This window comes from Gadus macrocephalus, chromosome 12, assembly GCF_031168955.1.
Source record: "Gadus macrocephalus chromosome 12, ASM3116895v1".
Classification (NCBI taxonomy): Eukaryota; Metazoa; Chordata; class Actinopteri; order Gadiformes; family Gadidae; genus Gadus; species Gadus macrocephalus.
The window spans coordinates 11,888,477-11,905,576 of NC_082393.1; the positions used below are offsets into that span (position 1 = coordinate 11,888,477).

The following is a 17,100-nucleotide window of genomic DNA, read 5'->3' on the forward strand; positions in this document are numbered from 1 at the left end:
TGTGAAACCGAGGCAATTGAACAGAGAACGTTTTGAATTCCTCCCTCTAAATAGTGGGATGAGCAGAGCTCATGATGCTCCTGTATACATTATACACATTTCCACAATAAACGATTGCAAACAATGTTGAGACTCTCCCAAAATAAAATGTCCACTTCCAATCTGATAGACTAGGCTCCCCCCCGCCCCCCAACTACAGATACCAGCTAAAAAGAAAGCTGGTATCTCTTTCCCACATACTCTCTGGAAAGCAGCACAGAATCAAATGCTGGCCCCCCGCCTCGTCCAAAGCTCACAGAAACCCAGGTCCAATTAGATTCAAACCAGCATCCACACACACACACACACACACACACACACACACACACACACACACACACACACACACACACACACACACACACACACACACACACCTATTTTAATCCCTTCAAACCACAGATACAGTCTCACAGAGCTGCAGCCGGTTGTAGCGTCTGTAGTTTGCTGACCGGAGAGAGAACATTTAGATTGTCAGAGCAGTTATTATCGCAAACCAACCAAAAAACACTTCTGTATCTGACTTTTGTCTCTTTTTTGAATATTCAGTAATAAATCTCAAGGGGGAGGGAGGAAGATAAGAGGAACAGAAGGAGAGATAGAAAAACAGAAAGACCAAAAACAGACATTGGGCCTTGGATTATGTTTATAACCAAATGGTTTCACACCTTTGACTCAACATAACAGACAGATAGACAGACTGGTTCAAAGCATTAACTTACCAAAATTCTTTCCTCCGTTTTGCCGTTTTTGGTGTCAAGTTTGATACCACGTACAAACTTGATAGGAGATTTGTCGATAATCTTCCTGACACTTTCTGTGGATGGAAGACCAACACAAATTTGGATGACAATAAGAAAAATGCACACGTCTTGCTCTGCTGCTATTGGTTCAGAGTGAAGACACTCTCAAATCAAACCTGGACAATGACCTTCTTTGACATTTGACTTTGTTTAGTTGGACAGGTGTTTAACCAGCATTCTTACTATATTAAGCCAGGAAAATCCATTTGAAAAGGCCCCTGTGCGCATTCAGAGACAGGACACAGGGTTGTCTTTTTTAGCAGTAAATGACAAGCGACCATTTGCCTGAACAAAATGTTGAAAATTTACAAAAATATCGTGGCAAACGGTAGGGAGGAGTGAGGAGAGTGGTATATCTGGCAACCTGCTGGCTCCACCCCCAAGCCTTACATGGACTTCCTCCCTTTAACGATGCAGGCCTGAGGACCATTAAGCAGGAGTGCTTGGAGTTAAAGGGGAGAGCAGGCTAAAACACGGGAGAGTTAGGGCTAGCAAACTACAGACCGCATCTTTGGGATCTTCAGGGAGTACTGTAAGGCCGACAAGAGATCGATGGAAAGTGAATTGGACTAATTACGGTTTACGGAGTGTGCCCTTAAGGAGGGCGAGTACCCTTTTCCCAACCTGGTTGTAGATACCCATACCATAAATCACCTGGACTTTGGAACTGCTCTCTGTGTTGTGTGGTTTTAATGTTCAACTTGGTGGCGTGGAAACCCCACACCCACGATCTTGCTACATAAGGTGGAGAATGCAGGCATGTAGCTACACCAAGTTGAATAAATAGACCACACAGAAAACTGGTGGAAGCAAACATTGCTTAGCAGGCTATGTATCGGGAGCTGATGGGAGCGCTGACAGCCGGCCATGTCCGCATGGCTGCAGGTGCTGCAGTTTCCCATCCTGGCCCCCAGCAGGTTTGTCTCGGCAAAGCAGGAGACGACGCAGCTCATGGGAATGCAGATGCCCTTTCCAGAAGGGAGGCTCTGGGGAACTGGACCACCCCTCCCTCCCGGTCAGAGCTGAGTGGGAGGGTGTGTGGCAGACAGCAGGGAGGAGTGAGGGGACTGTTATATCTGACAACCTGCTGGCTCCACCCCCAAGCCTTACAGAGACTACCTCCCTTTAACGATGCAGGCCTGAGGAACATTAAGCAGGAGTGCTTGGGGTTAAAGGGGAGAGCAGACTACCACAAGGGAGAGCTAGGGCTAGTAAACTAAAGACCGCATCTTATGGGAGTACCGTATAGCCGACGAGAGAGATCGCTGGAGAGTGAATTGGACTAATTACGGAGTGTGCTCTAAAGGGGGTGGAGTACCCTTTTCCCACCCTGGTTGTAGATACCCGTACAATACATCACCTGGACTTTGGAACTGCTCTGTGTTGTGCGGTTTTATTGTTCAACTTGCTGGCATGAAAACCCCATACCCTGCTAATATATATATATATATATATATATATATATATATATATATATATTCAAGAAAATAATATCCACAAAACTTATCCTACTGCTGTGAAATGTTCCTTAGAAGATAAAAATTAATAAAACGTATTTCCATGGGCTGAATTTGAAAGGACATAGTTGCAATAAAAAAAAAAATATTACTTTGATGGTCATCTCGAAACAATGTTATAGATAGAATACTGTTTGAAATGCGGAAAAAGACGACAGCATGGGCGCACCATGTTACATTCTGGCATTATAATCACTTAACGCTTGACACACTCAATTAAAGTTGACATATTATACCAAGTGTGAATGTGATTAGCCGTTACAAGCCGTTTTGAAAATCGACCTTCCGAAATCACAAGTGGCCGTGTTACCTAGATGTATGACGATGAGCAACTATGTCCTCTTTAAAATAGTAATAGACACTGTCACACAGAAACTTCACACAGGATGCTTGCTGGTACAACAGGCTTAAACGTCTGTTACACACTTGATCATCGACCAATGTGCACAAATTTATTTAGAATACTGGAATGTGATTTTGATTCAATATGTTGGATGCACATGCTAGATGGCTCCACAGACCTAACCTTAACAGATTATAGATCTTGACATCTAACCATGACACTATTTAAAGCTGCTGTAGGTCAATTGACATTTGACAGCGGTAGAGAGAGAAGGCAGAAAAGAGGATTCTAAAACAAATCAAGCAAAAATAAGTGCCCTCCCTCTCTGCTCCCTCCCTCCCATTGGTTCTTCACCATTCCAAAGTGTTGCATTACATACTTGTGATTGAGGGGCGAAAAGGAATCCCCAAGACAAATCACAGAAGAGATGCTCTGATTGGTCAGAATTTAGCCAGGAGCAGCTTAAAATTTAAATCGCCTCAGACAGAGTGATCTTGAAACAGATACTATCACTATTTTACAGCTGACGGATGGCAATGCCAATTCCAACCACAAAACCCATGGCATGGCTATATTATACACAGACCAAAAAAAAAGACCAAAATCGCTAGATTTAATTGAGACAGGTGTGATGACTTCGACCAGAGAGCCAACAATGTTGACTGTTTGTACGCTGCATCCCTGGAAGATAATCTTGTCCTAGATATCCTGTTCCTTACAGAAACTGCTGTCAATGTGGTGGAATCCTAATGGAACAATTAACACAGTGTCTATCCGCTACAACTTGATCATGTTAGAGAGAGAGAGAGAGAGAGAGAGAGAGAGAGAGAGAGAGAGAGAGAGAGAGAGAGAGAGAGAGAGAGAGAGAGAGAGAGAGAGAGAGAGAATAATTGACATTTACCTGAAGGCTTTTTAGGACTTTTAACATTTCAGAAAGATGAGGACATTGTTCCTATCATTTTTTTCATATTTTGTTTCGTCTAGCTTCCAAGCGTTTTCCTGTCTGTCTCTGGCATTAAGGGAAGTCAAACCAGAGATACAGCAAGCACACCGATGCCGGCCATTTCAGCGATAGATCAATTTCTGAATAGTTCAACCTCCCGAACACGAGCAATTATTTTATTTATCATACAAAATTTGATTTCAATATGCGAAAAATTACGAATAAACGTAACAAATGTATGAGAAAGAACCGGTTAATACCCACGACAAGCCTCCACGCTATTATGATTATTTTCACAACGCCCCTTTTCCTCAGTGGCCTAACGCTGGGATTCTACAACATGATCGTCCCCAAGGAAACACCAGGAGAAGGACATGCGTGTATAAATGCATTTAATAATTTAAGCACTGATATCATACCACATGGAATTTAATGTATCACAGAAGCCCGAACCTAAACAAAACAAAAATCCTATGTTGACAATGCAATGCGCCTGTTCAGTCCCAAAGCCTAGGCTAATTACTGTACACTTGTATGGTGATTAAAGCATTAGAGGCTCACACGAGACTGGGAAGGGAAATAAATGATAAAAGAGCATCTTATACCAACCTGTAATTTCCTTGCTCAGACTGACGAAACAAGAGCCAGTGATGTCTTTAGAAGCCATGCCTATCACAGCCCCCTTTCCCCCTCTCTCTTATTGAAGAACCCAAACGGATCGTCTCTCCCCCTCGTTCCACTAGCAGAGCGTAAGCCGACCTCGCTTCCTGAAAGAAACCGTAGGGACACGAGCCCGGAGAACGGGGAGAGGAGAGTGGAGAGAGAGAGAGCGAGAGAGAGAGGGAACGACACGATTTCTTTATCTTCTGGCTCATTGATCTGACTTAACATTAGAGGAAATTTTGTATATTTATTTAGTGATATGCATGGCACTATTTGTGCTGTTATGGTCATAGAAAATTACACTAAATTATTAATTATCTTCTACACTAGCTTCTACTGTCTGAAATGGTCATATGAAAGAGGGAACAAATATTTCCATCAAATCTGCATACATTCCACATACGTATATCACTATAAATCTCACTTACCTCTTGCACTTTCATCCTCCTGACTGAGGTCAGGGCTTGGGCTTTCTGTCGTAATAATATTATACATACCCTAAGCAGTGATATTTTGCACAATTAATAGTTCTAAAGTTTGGTAGTAGGGTAGGGGTTTCTGTAATAATGTTCATGCTACATGCCACCTAGGTGCCTTTTATTGGGCTCCTCCATAACTCATTTGGGTTAGGTGAGGCTGCTTAAACCAGCCATCACCCACACACACTGCACAGTTTCCAATTAGGGTCATGCCTCAGGGTTTATTCATTTTGGGCCAATATCCTTTGTTTCTAAAAAACCTCCAGCGTCCCATGGACGGGGCCTTAGTGTCAGGATTTTTGGTTCTATTTTTTGGAGTTGGAGTGAGGGTTTACTAGTAGGGTCTGAGGGTAGAGGTTCCTATGGGTTGGGTTTCGTATTATGGTAAAGTTTCTGGTTTTAGAGTTGGGTATAGTGCAAGGATTTCTTATTATGGTTACGGATTTAGTTGTCGGTTTCGTATTAGCGTTAGGCTTCCTAATGGTTTGGTTTAAGGATTTACGGTAAAGGTTTTGTATGGGCTGTGTTCTAGGGTTTGGTTTTTGGTTCTAGGGATAAGGTAAGGGGTTCCCATGGGTTGGCTTTTATGGCGCGTTTCCACTGCAGGGTGCGGAACGGATCGGATCGCAAAGGTGCGGGTCGGGTCGCGTTTCCACCGCCAAAAGTGGGCGTGACCCGGACTTTGCCGTACCCGTTCCGGCCCCGTTCTCGGGACTCCTCCGTTGGGGTACCGCAAACGAGACGAGACGCCTGAAAGGGTCCCGTGAAATTCTAGCTACACCCCCCCTCCGTTGATTGGTCGACAGAATCGTCACTTCCGGGTGACGCGGGGATAAAAACAAACGAACAGTAGCCCGAGGTATTATTCTTTACAATTAACTTGTCGCGTAAAACGCTTGCTTGGGCGAACAAGGAGGTGGAGACGTTCGTCTGCATTCTTGGGGAGGAAGACGTTTTTTACGATGTTTACGTAGCTGCCGCGGCGATCGACATCCGGCCTACCACAAAGGGTACTGTCGGCAGTGGAAACGCGACCTCGGAACTGAGCTGGGCTATACCGCCCCCTCCCTACCGCACCTTTGCGATCCGATCCGTTCCGCACCCTGCAGTGGAAACGCAGCATTAGTGTTAAAGCTCATCAAGAGGAAGGAGAGGTAATTCTTAAAATCTCCCTCTCTTTAATAGCATGTGGAAATAGTAGTTGGAGCTCCCCCACAACATCACATGCCATCATAATTGTATTTTTCTTCTCCGTCTTGGTACATAATGAAAGACAGCTGGTGGACAAAAGGGATGATTCAAATTTACACGATATTCCATCTTCATAACAAAACTTTGTATTCATTGAGTTACCAATTTGTGTATTTATTGAGAATCGAGTAGATATAGGCAACGATCATCGAATAGTTGAATAGTCGTCGGGATGTAGAAAATAACACAGCTCTTCTCAATGCTGTTGAACGCTCCTGTCACGACTCAGAATGGGAATCAATTGCAGATCAAAAGGATTTATTCCCAAACAGTGAACAGAAAGGGCAGTGTTTAAATACTTTACTGTGTAAACCTCAGACCCATCAACGAGTCTGGGGGGTGGTGGGGGTTTGGGGTCGGGGTTGGGACCCAGACGCCTGGCTTGACACGGGACACATGGAAGGTGGGGTGGATGCGGCGGAGGGCAGGATGGAGGTTCAAGCGAACCGCAGAGGGATTGACAACCCTGGAGATGGTGTAGGAGCCGATGAAGCATGGATTCAATTTAGGGGAATTCACCTTTAGAGGAAGGTCACACGTGGAAAGCCATACCCGCTGCCCCTGGGTGTAGTGGGGGGCCCTGATGCGGCGACGGTCTGCCTGACTCTTCGTTCTGTTCTGTGAGCGAAGAATGGCGGCCCGGGTCCGCCTCCACGTTCTGCGACAGCGTCGGATGAATGTCTGTGCTGAGGGAACCCCAACCTCCTCCTCCTAGGCCGGGAACAATGGAGGTTGGTAGCCGAGGCAGCACTGGAACGGTGATAGACCAGTTGAAGCAGATGGCAAGGAGTTCATGGAGTACTCCACCCATGTCAGCTGAAGGCTCCAGGCTGTAGGGTCCTGTGACGTCAGGCACCGCAACGCTGTCTCCATCTGCTGGTTGGCTCGCTCCGACTGGCCATTTGACTTAGGATGAAAATCTGAGGAAAGACTTAACTTTAGCACCGAGAAGGTTGCAAAAAGCACGCCAAAAATTAGAGGTTAACTGGGGACCTCTGTCTGAGACCACATCCACTGGGAGCCTGTGTAGCCTGAAGACATGCTGCACGAGTAAGTCCGCTGTCTCTTTGGCAGAGGGTAACTTGGGTAAGGGGACCAAGTGCACGGATTTGGAAAACGGTCAACAATAGTGAGGATTGTTGTGTTACCGTGAGAAGGTGGCAAACCAGTGACAATGTCCAGGACAATGTGGGACCAGGGTCTCCTGGGTACTGGTAGAGATTGCAGTAAGCCGGCAGGTGGTTGGTTTGATGGTATATTCCGGGCAAATACAGAACAGGCCTCAACAAACTCACGCACACTCCCCTCCATAGCAGGCCACCAGAAGCGTTGCTTGATTAACGCAGTGGTACGTCTGACACCCGGGTGACAGGCCAGCTTGGATGAGTGACCCCATTGCAGGACCTGGGGGCGGACGGATTGTGGTACAAAAAGACAGTTAGGAGGGCAAGCACTGGGGCCGGACTCAGCGGACAGGGCTGTGCGGACAATGGTCTCAATATCCCATCTAGCAGCTCCTATGAGGTACTGTGGAGACAGGACGGTGCTTGTTATTTGTTATTTATTCAATTAATTTTCCATTACTTCAGGGACCCTGCACATTTGGCACATTTATATTTATACTTCATATTTCATCATATTTATTTATTTACTTAACACACAGGTCACCTACAAACGGACAGTTACATGTATATAGTATGTTTATTTTATCTTATCTTTATTTTATCTCATTCAAATAGTTTTGTACCATAATTTTATTTTAAATTTGTAAATTTATTGTATATATACTGTTTTTCGCACTTCTCCTTTCCCACTGTACTGCTGGTCACCTGTGAATTTCTCCCAAGGGGGATTAATAAAGGGGGATTAAAATTATCTTATCTTATTTTAGGTGCAGGAGCAGGATCCGAATCTGGGAACTGACAAGACAGGGCATCCGGTTTACCATTCTTGGACCCTGGTCGGTAGGACAGACAAAAGTTAAAACGGGAGAAAAACAGAGACCAACGAGATTGCCTGGGGTTTAAACGTTTAGCCGAATGGAGATACTCCAGATTCTTATGATCCGTCCAAACTAAAAATGGCTCCTTAGCTCCCTCCAGCCAATGACGCCACTCCCCTAGGGCCAATTCTCTGCCAATAGCTCTCTGTCCCCAATGTCGTAATTGCGCTCAGTGGGAGTGAGTTTGTGGGAGTAGAATGCACATGGGTGGCTCATCTGATCTGCCCCAGACTTTTGAGAAAGAATAGCACCCACCCCAACATCTGAGGCATCCACCTCAACGATAAACTGATGGTCAGGGTCGGGTTGGCTCAAGATCGGGGCCGATGTGAAACGACTCTTCAGGTCGTTGAACGCTGCTTCGGCAGCTTGTGTCCAAGAGAATTTCACCCTGGAGGAGGTTGGAGCGGTTACAGGAGCATCCACTGAACCATAGTTGCGGATGAACCGCCGGTAGAAGTTAGCAAATCCAAGGAAACTTTGTAGCTCACGCCTGGACGTTGGACACTCCCAGTCGGTGACTGCTTTTACTTTCGAACCATCCATCTCCTGCTGTGATGACATACCCCAGGAAGGAAACAGTCTCTTTTGTGCTGCAGGACACTACGAACATGCTGGGAGTGCTGGGAAACCGACAGAGAAAAAATTAGAATGTCATCTAGGTAAACAAAAACAAACTTGTTAAGCATATCCCTCAGGACATCATTAATCAGACCCTGGAACACAGCTGGGCAGTTGGTGAGATCAAGTGGCATGACTAAATACTCATAGTGCCCTGAAGGAGTATTAAATGCAGTCTTCCATTCATCCCCCTCCTTTACTCTGACCAGATGGTAAGCACTGCGGAGATCCAACTTGCTGAATATCTTGGCCCCCTGCAACAGCTCAAAAGCTGAGGACATCAATGGCAGAGGGTAGCGGTTCTTCACCGTGATGTTGTTTAGGCCCCTATAGTCTATACATGGACGCAGGGCGCCGTCCTTCTTCCCTACGAAGAAAAACCCGGCACCAGCAGGCGAGGAAGAGGGGCGGATGATACCGGCAGCTAGTGATTCACCGATGTATTTGTTCATAGCTGCGGTTTCGGGAGGAGACAAGGAATAGAGACGGCCCCTAGGAGGTGACGTACTAGGTAGAAGACCGAAGGCGAGGTCATAGGGTCGGTGTGGTGGCAGGGAGGTTGCACAGGCTTTACTGAACACAGCCTTGAGATCCAGGTACTCAGGTGGTACATCAGACAGATCCATGAAATCATCTGTGGCTGGTGAGACTGCAGGCAGGGGGGTAAGAGCATTCTTAAGACAGTTATTCAGACAGAATGGGCTCCAGCCTAGGATGGTGTTATTAGCCGAATCAATATGTGCATTGTGCTTTACCAGCCAGGGCCGGCCGAGGACGATGGGATCAGTCGGTGAGTCTAACTTATGGGTTCGCCAGAAATGAGTAGACTCACCGGGGGCGTGACATGGGTTATCTGGGAGAACCTTGCTCCGGTTAGTAATCTTGCCTCCAGGGGTGTCTTCAGCTGGGCTGGGACGAGATGTAGCTCAGAAGCCAGAGAGGTGTCCATGAAATTGCCATCAGCTCCCGAGTCAATAAGTGCAGACACGAGGTGGGAATGAGCTCCTGTAATGAGCGTGGCAGAGACAAGGGTACGGACGGTAGAAGAGGGATGAAGTGGAGTGACGCTCACCAGTAATCTCCCTTCTACGGGTGAGTGTTGCCTTTTGCTGGGAATTGGGCGGAGTAATGGCCCAGTTTACCACAATACATGCAAGAATCGGTGTCCCTTCTTCTCTGTCTCTCGGCTGGGGACAGATGGGTACGGTCCACTTGCATGGGCTCTGGTACGCTGGGGTCAGCTGGCACTTGCAGGGATGGGAGAGGGACACCTCGGAGGAGGGCGGATCTCTCCACTCAGATGGCAAGCTCAACAAGGTCATCAAAGGTGGAAGGTAGTACACGGGTGGCGATCTCATCCTTGATGGCCTCAGAGAGTCCATAGAGGAAGGCATCATACTGGGCATCATCTGGATTCCAGCCACTGGTGGTGGTGAGGATGCGGAAGTCTATAGCATAGTTGGAAGCAGACCTCTTGCCTTGACGATCTGCAACATCACTCTGACTCATATCCGAGATTTGGAGTTCTAGCCATTAGAGAAAAAAAGTTTTCCCAAATGGACTGTCATTTGGACAAAGCCCCTCAGAAGTGTTGCCTGCAAGACCTAATGGTTTAGAATGTGGTGGAAAAACAGTTTTTGAGATAGGAAGGTCCTACCGCCTTGAAATTTACATTTACATTTCATAATCTTCGCTTGGTGAATGTAAAGGATGTTTGGTCGGATGTTACGACGAAGAATCATAATGTGAATGGGAATATTCTATAAATGTCTTGATATCATCTTTCGTCTCAACACTTCTGCTGCAGCCGCTTAAAATCTCACTCCGAGACATCGGAGTGAGATAATCAATCCATTAGAAGTATGAAAATATCTTCCCGGTGGCATAACGTGGCAAACAAGGTGTCCTTTGACATCTACGTTTTGAGGCGATTGCAACAGTGTCACACATGATCATATTTGAATATGTTTCGGGGTAGTAATTAGCTGTCGATTTTGGAGGGCTTTATCAATAATGACCAGCTATAGATTTGCTTCCCGATGGAGATTTTTAACAAATTACATGTTATTTAGCATCTACACGTTAAGCTGATTCCAATGAGATCAAGCTCGCCCTCTTGCTACACCGAGATCATGTCCTAGACCATAGGTGTACCATGTAAAATACATGTTACCATTTGCTAGAGTGTCATGCTTGGTGGCATTGGACTCAGCTCAACGTGTAGATGCTAAATAACATGTCATTTGTCAAAAATGTCTATCGGGAAGCAAATCAATAGCTGCTCATTATTGATTAAGGCCTCCAATTTCGACAGCTAATTAGTACCATCAAACATGTTCGAATATGGTCATGTGTGGCACCGTTGCAATTGCCTGGAAGCGTAGATGTTGATGGACACCTTGTTTGCCCTCTTACGCCACCGGGAAGATATTTACATACTTCTGATTGACTAATGAATTGATTCAGCTATTCCCCCAGAAGTCTGGGGTCAAAAGGTCAAAAGGAGCCGGCACCACGCCGCTTATGAGACAACAAAAGTTAATGTGTATTTCTCTCATAACTTTTTGTCATTATTAAAGAGAGGCCTGATTCTCAGATATGCAGGTTGGATGGCTACGGTGTAGGTCTGGGAAGAACTTCAGGCCAAAATCTTGCAAGCGAGCCGCTGGGTGAGGTGCAACGAGATGGAGCACTTTCTGAGTCATTTCCTGTATGGCTGGAGCCACAGGTTGAAGCGTAAATGCGTCCTTTGAGACCCCCTTTGATATATAAGAGACCCAAATGTACAGCTTACTTAAATGTTGTTGACCTAGTCACCAATTGCATCACTTCCTTTAGGGCTTCGGCCTCCTAATTGATCATTGTAGTATAATTGAATGCCCTCTTTCATATATATGATACCTCCACCACTGGGACGTGGCAACAATTCTCCAAATCCATATGGGGAGGGGGGGGGGGTGATGCTTGTGGACAGTAGGGTTGTACACTAGACATAAAGGAGAAGGAATGACCTCATAAATATTTATTTAATAAATTGTTTCAAATAACCCTGCCTCGTTAAATCAATGAGCTTGGTGTTTTGCTTTCAAAAATAGGTTATAGAAGAAGTCTAAACTGCAGAAAATAAAAACATCCAAGCTGCCTTTTAAGGATACCTTGGAATATCTGTCTATTTTCTAACCATCGGACCCTAGTTTACGACAAAAACAACACAATTGACGGCAGCTCCTTTGCCGCGTGGTTTTTAGAACCATGTAAGTATTAGAGGGGGCGGTCGATAGCAACCACCATAGCAACCATGACGGTCAAGTGACCGTCATGGTTGCAGCCCCGTTGCAGCCCCGTTGAAAAAAATAGAATACCACCCTACACACTCAGGAGATTAATTATATTTAATTTATTATGAACATGAAGTCTTTATTTGCATGGGTTTACATTTCGTTCTGTGTAGCATGGAAAAATCTGAGAAACACTCCCATTCAGAATGCATTGGTTTACATTTTGTTCTTTGGAGCACGGATATTTTTATTTATTTATTTATTTTCAGTTTTTGAGGAGGTGCTTCAAAGATGCAAATCTTTCTGCAATATTCCAAAATCCAATGGCAAAACCCGTTGGCTTTTTGTCGAGGGAATCCAGGGCGACGCTCACTTCCGGGTTGGCCAACATACGTCATCCCTCCGCCACTCTACTGTAAAAACACATGTTCAAGTTGAATAATAATAATAATAATAATTCTGCCATAGTATTTATTCAAGGGGGGGGGGATACAAGTCTTTTGGCCATTCGTAGTGTTTTATCAGCAGAGAAATAATTTGTCTGCAAAGACGGTGACGTCGCTTAGCAACGGAAGACGCTGGGGTAGACAAGTCACCGGACTACTACCCATGCAAGTGAACGGAGCGTTCCACGGCATTGAGAAGACCCGTGTAATAAAGGCCTATAACATTTCTGTTTATGGCATAGATTTCTCCTCAGATTAGGCCAATAAACCAATGATAAAATAAAAATAAAAACGCTCGATCAAAGGCCCGGCCCGAGTATAGTGGTGGGAAATATCGGCCCGACCCGGCCCGCGTCGGGCTCGGGCAGAGAATCTAAACACTGACTGGAACTACTAAGCAGGTGTCTGTAGGGCTATATCAGGAGTTAATGCACGCACTGCAGCCAATCAGAATACGAGTATTCCCCCAGACCGTGGTCTGAACAGTATTATTCACGTCACAAGTTATAATCAACCCCTACACATCAATATTAATGATAACCCATTAAATACGGTATGATTTCTAGATGTCATGGCAACGTCCGCTCGCGACACTGGACTTGCGAGGCATCGACGCGGACGTTCATTCACATAGCCAAAAACAAGAGAATAGATGGCTAGATTAAATAAACATCAAGACATACAATTCTAAAAAGAACAGATGAAGCAGCTACCCTTTTTTCCTTCGCGGTTTGCCTACAGAGCAGCGCACCTGCATTTAATATATCTGTGTATTGTCACAATTTCTCAGTATCAAAGGTGAAAGTAGAAACGGGTGGCCAAAAGCTGTCATATTGTTAGTTATCACAGACAATTTTAAGTAGAAACGGGTGGCCAAAAGCTGTCATATTGTTAGTTATCACAGACAATTTTAAGTAGAAACGGGTGGCCAAAAGCTGTCACTTGTTAGTTATCACACGCATGCTCCTGTTTTGTTTTTCTCGTTCGCATGCCGAAATATTCACTCGCAAATGCGAGTGAAATGGGCGCACTGTAGAGCCCAGCCCTGATTACACTATTGATTTGGTTATTCATATTTGAAACATTACATTAAATAAGAAATGCTATCATGCCAAGGAAGAGAGAAAAAGGAGATGGAGAGAGTAGCTAATGATGTCAAGGTGGTAAATACATCAGGGAAGTGGCAAAATACAGAAATATTGACAGGTTTTACATTGTTTAAGATTACCCTAAGCAAATATATAAGAGAATGTTATTGAAAAAAGCCAAAAATGTATACATTGCATGGTCTTGCTGTGCAAGACCATATTTTAACATATTTTAGTTTTGATGAAATATCACCAAATTCTGATTAATAAGAAACAAATATATGTTGTTTCACCCTGGTTACACGTGCAATACAACGTAAAGTTGGGTTGTTTCCTTTCGGGCTGGTTTGCTAAAGAGGCTAATGTAGCTAACAATAAACAACGACTAGACAATAATTTCATCCCACATCCCACAATGCTCCGAGACCGGAAGTGCAACTCGGAAGGCCGAGTATTCAGGAACAGCTGTGTTCGAAATCGTTCCCCATTCACTCACTCACTATTCCATATATAGTGTTCATGATATAGTGCACTAAATAGGGAACGAACAAACGAGAATTCCCAAGAGAGTCTGGCTGCAGACATCCACCCACACGCTCCAGACATCCACACACGCACTTCCGCTGCAGACATCCACCCACAGAAACATCCACCGGAAAATGAAAATAAAAATCGGAACATAAAATAAAAATCAGGCGTTACGTAATGTGTTTACATGAATGAACGGTCGTTAAATAATGCGTTTACATAAATGAACGTAATAAATTACGTTATAAAATTGGATAAACGCTTCCGGTTTTGGATAGAAGACTTGACACTCCCTGTTGACTTTAAGCTGGAGCTTATGGCTCTTCTCTTTCTGTAAATACACACACCTTATTCGAGAATTCTTATTCAGAATTCCCTCTGTGTTGTACTGCCATCATCTCAATTTAATATTTGATAAGACACAAACAGATACTCGTATTGTAAAGCTGAAGGGCATCAGAGATTGAGGATAATAATTATTTTAAATGCAGCAACTATGTATGAGTTGACAGGAATAGTTAGAACAATTCCTTTATAGCTTCACCTTTTCTGACATATTTATATTAGGTCTAGTTATGTTACATTCTGTTGTCTTAATATCATAAGGTTTGAATGCACTCCAACATCATTTATTATATGTTATTAGCACTTTTGCATTCCTAAATTCTTACTCTGAACCATCATTCATTTAATATCTGGCTCTAATTGTCTATAATATTGTCTTACCTTGTGCTGCTGGACCACATTATTTGCCTATTTTTAAATACGGCAAACTCAAGTCTGTGTTTTAACTTAGCGTGTAACCAAAGTGCATAAGTAAAGTCATAAAGAAAATCAATACATTGTAAACGTTTTAACACTTTATTCAGAATACTCAACAGATAACCGAACTCAGAACCTCAACACACACACACACACACACACACGCACAGACGCCCAAACACACACACACACGCACACACACACACACACACACACACACACACACACACACACACACACACACACACACACACACACACACACACACACACACACACACACACACAGCAATGTCAATGAGTGTCCACCCAGCGACCCAGGAACATGGCGTCGACTCAAAGACCCTCCTGAGCTGCCATGTTAAGGAAGACCTCCATGTCTTCCTGAAAATCAAAGGTGAAGAGCAGGGGACAAATACTTTTCTTCTTCATCATTTGAAAAACGTATTCTTTCCAGGAGCTCCTGCTGTCCCTTGTCCATTTTCCCTTCAGAGCATCAACTTTAACTATTATTGGCACATAATTAATGATGAGATATATTTCTACCTCATACTGTACTTTACATCTGTTTCTCTCTGTCATTATTAGGGATGGGGATCATTAATATTTATTGATATCGATACCATTTTCGATACTCCTTAACAATCCGAGTCCTTATCGATACCACTATCGATACTTTTCTATTAATTGGTGGAAATACGACGCGTTTTTAGTGATGAGGAAAATATTTAGGAAATAAATTATTAAATTAAATATGTAATTCTTAATAAATATTGACATCAGTAGTTTTAATTATCTATGCTAAAATGATTAGAGCACTATACAATTGTATAAGTAAGACAGAAACATGAGTTATACAGTATTACTCATGTTTCTCACCAAAAACGAAATGTACCGTTTCTCTATGTTACATTTGAACGCATCATGATAACCGTCGTTTTAGGGCCCTTACATAGTCGACGCAACGCTACGCTTACGCGTCCAAAAGGCTACGCGACGCGACGCTTCGGCCGCCATTAAGCGTTGAAGCGTAGCAAAACGCGTCCTCCAAATTTTTGATACGCGACGTGCCGATCCATGCAATACCAAGCGTTGTCGGTGGGGGCGATACTGCAAATATTGTACATTATTACTACTATAGGTTATATTTACAGAAGAACATATGAGAGGATGCGGGAACGTGATAAGAATGACTTGACGTCTCTTTTACTAATTATCTGTGCCAATTTATGCGAACCCTTCCACAGGGTCAAAGTGCTATTTTGATGCGCAACATCAGACAGCTGATGCGGGATTGTGAGCCATTTTAATGATCTTCTTGTCACCCGATATTCGTTCTATTGCTGGCCTTATTTGTTTTTGAATTAGCCTATTTGAATTAATTACGTAATGTTTTGTGTTCACGTTCTATGTGAAACATAAATGTTCATGTTCTGTGTGAAACATAAGTTCAGTAGCCTCTTTGAGTGAATGAAATTTGAAAGCGTGAGTGTGTAGTGAATGAAAAATGTGTGCGTGTATGGTGGGACTATTTTCTGTATTTGATAAATAAACCCCTTTTCTCTAATAATGTTGCCTACCATATAATTTCTGTGGACATTATGCGCTATAGCTTAAAGCCTTTGGCTGTAGGCCTACACTTAAATAATTCATTCATCTGTCAAGGCAATAGCTCGTTGTATAAACATTTTATATGGATATGAATTAATGAGTTTGACGTAAACCAAATTAGGTAACTTGTGTAACATGATAACTAATGAATCAAAAGTCATGCTTCCAAGTGACCAATGTATATACATTTATTGGTCAGTGCGCATACCCAATCGTAGCACATTGTACTGGTGGGGAAACACGCCAGCATCTGACAAAAAATAATCTGCCAGCTGCTCCCTGACAAGGGCCGGTTTTGGTGAGTCGGGAAGATATCGGATGACTCGCGAAAGGAGATCATCAAACTTTGGCGCCGACATCCGAAAATACTGGAAATTCCTCTCCTCGTCCATGCTTCGCATTGGAAGCACCAGAGAAACAAATTCCCCATCATGATCTCGTGTGGTATTTAAAGGGCGCACATACCACTGCCTATCTCTGCGCTTCATCGCTCTTCTTCCGTAGCCACTTTGATCGGAACGTCACCTGGAACGTCCCCCCGCGAAAACACCGGTGACTCTGCTGCCACCCATGGCGTGAGTGGTGTATTGCATGTCATGCATTGCCCGCGACGTTCGCGTATGCTGTGTAGACTATGAAAGGAAGCGCGACGCACTCACGTCGTTTACGCGCGTCGCTCGCGTCGACTATGTAAGGGCCCTTACTGAGCCAACATCAACACATCGTC

The 17,100-nt window shown here is 44.0% G+C and overlaps 1 protein-coding gene across 1 annotated transcript in view; it reads right to left on the minus strand.

Annotated features, from left to right (window-relative positions):
* The window catches only part of LOC132469551 (capping protein, Arp2/3 and myosin-I linker protein 3-like), a 189,467-nt gene extending 185,010 nt beyond the window's left edge, over positions 1-4,457 (minus strand). Inside the window, 2 exon segments of the mRNA XM_060067536.1 lie at positions 762-856; positions 4,255-4,457. Of these exon segments, the coding sequence (XP_059923519.1) occupies positions 762-856; positions 4,255-4,312 (153 nt within the window). The 5' untranslated portion in view covers positions 4,313-4,457.
* Between the last annotated feature and the right edge of the window lie 12,643 nt (positions 4,458-17,100).